Raw genomic sequence first — 1,906 nt, 5'->3', positions numbered from 1 at the left:
AAGAAAGTAGGGAGTGGTGGTGAGGTGTGTCCTAAAGGGCAGAAAGAACTTCTGCATGATGCATCTCGGGTATCGTCGGAGAGCATTGCAGGGGTAGGAGATCATCAGCAAGTAGGAGGAGAGTCTTTAGGGGCAGCAGGAGGAGGAGGAGGACAGCTTCTTACCAGAAACATTTCAAGACAACCAAGGAAGCCTCGTCAACAGGGGCAGCAGGGACAAGTGCAGCCATCCTCACCTGAGGAAGCTTTGCGATCAAAAGGAAGCCGTAGTATAACCACCGGAAAGAGTGAGAGAAAAGGAATCACAGCGGCAGCAGGAGGTGGAGGACAACGGAGAACTAGTTCGGAAGCAGAGGGAGGTGTCTGTTCACAATCTTCTTCTGAGGCTATAGCAAGTAGTTGCCGGTCTGCGGGAGTAGAGCGTCAAGGAAGCAACGGTCATAGTGGTGGTGGGAAGAGTAGCAAAGCGCAGGATCAGAGACAAGAGGTGTCGACACTAGAAACGTCATTGAGTGGAGGGGCGTCTATTGTACGAAGAGGCAGCATGAATCCCAGCAATCAAGAAAACAGAGCTCGTCTTCGACTTCAAGGCACAGCAAGCATGGGGGGAAGCCAGGCACGCCCAGCAGCAGCCCAGGCTGTAAGAAGGACTCCTATTGCAGCAGAGTCTTTACGAGCGGGCGGAGGAGGAGGGAAACCGAAGAGAAGTATGTTAGTATCAGACACTTTATAGCTGACAAGTAGACCATGTAAGATGCCGGCAATAGGGGGGGGGGGAGAAGTGGCTTGGTGGTAATAGGTCTACTACGTTAAGTAAGGTGCTGTATGAGAAGAAAAGACAGGAGCAGGCAGGTTACCAACTATCAGGAGTGCTAGTTTTACCGGGAAAGGAAAACAAAACATTGAAAAAAGTCATGTAATGTGAAGACGACAGACTTCAAGGGTATGTGTACGTAGGAAAGTGTTGACGGGGGGAGAGGGGGAAGCCTTATTGTCAACAGGAGATCGGAATCTTGTGTGGATACGGAGGGATATAGGTAGCGTTGTAGACGTGGCCCTTGAATGGCTCGCAGCCCAGCAAACAGTTAGTTCCTCGCCAAGTACACGATTGAACCCAGATGATCAGACCTGTGTCTGTGCTGGCAATCTTTGTCATATTTTTCCGAATTTTTTCTCTCCAGTATAGAAATGCAGGGGGTATCTTGCTCGGCGCAGGAAGTGAATGCGGAAGGGGAGGGCTGCTTGCCTCCGTTCCTGATATGTTACAAGCTTGTCTTGTGTCGACCTCTGTAGAAGTGTTGCTATCAGTAGTAGTGAAGAGAAGACATAGCTTGTTTAGGTGGTCACATGTCACATGGTCATAATCATGTGCTTCCCGTGAACCAACTGGTCTTCCCCGCATTCGCACTTTTTTCCTTAGCGCCGTCCAAGATGCCTGCTGTCCCAGGTGCGGCGCGGTGCGGCCCGGCCTTGGGGCGTCTGTCTCAGGGCTGAGGAGGAGACTGACTACCTGGGCGCTTCTCCAGTGCCGCTTGTGAAGAGTTTTTTTTCTTTTTCACTTGCCCCCTTCCATTGAGTTGTTCTCATGGAAAGACTGCGCGGTGCTTTGAGGCCTGTTTGTCCACCGTGACGGGAAGCGTAGGAGCTTACTGCCCAAGATCTTTCGGGGCTAGGTGGGCTTTGAAAATAGCTCAGATGTAACAGGTAGTTTGCGTGTGTGTCCTACCGAGCTAGTACATACACGCGGTCGCTAAACAAACGAGACGTTAAAGAATTTTTGCGGAATAGAACGAGCACATTGCGTGCACAGGGGCCTTCGGCCTAAACATTCTGCTGCACGTTGATTATATGTCTGCTGCACCAGACATGATGGACCGACCCTGGGAAGGTCGTTGATTAAAGAAGGA

The 1,906-nt window shown here is 50.9% G+C and overlaps 1 protein-coding gene across 1 annotated transcript in view; it reads left to right on the top strand.

Annotated features, from left to right (window-relative positions):
• CSUI_000143 (uncharacterized protein) overlaps positions 1-1,639 on the top strand; it is a 13,308-nt gene extending 11,669 nt beyond the window's left edge. Inside the window, exon 6 of the mRNA XM_068060377.1 lies at positions 1-1,639. This exon is cut by the window's left edge and continues 3,549 nt beyond it. Within this exon, the coding sequence (XP_067927646.1) occupies positions 1-10 (10 nt within the window). The 3' untranslated portion in view covers positions 11-1,639.
• Positions 1,640-1,906: the final 267 nt, after the last annotated feature.

Source organism: Cystoisospora suis (assembly GCF_002600585.1).
Source record: "Cystoisospora suis strain Wien I chromosome Unknown contig_71, whole genome shotgun sequence".
In the NCBI taxonomy this organism is placed as follows: Eukaryota; Apicomplexa; class Conoidasida; order Eucoccidiorida; family Sarcocystidae; genus Cystoisospora; species Cystoisospora suis.
The sequence above is the reverse complement of the archived record's forward strand: the minus strand, read 5'-3'. Positions and strand labels throughout refer to the sequence as shown.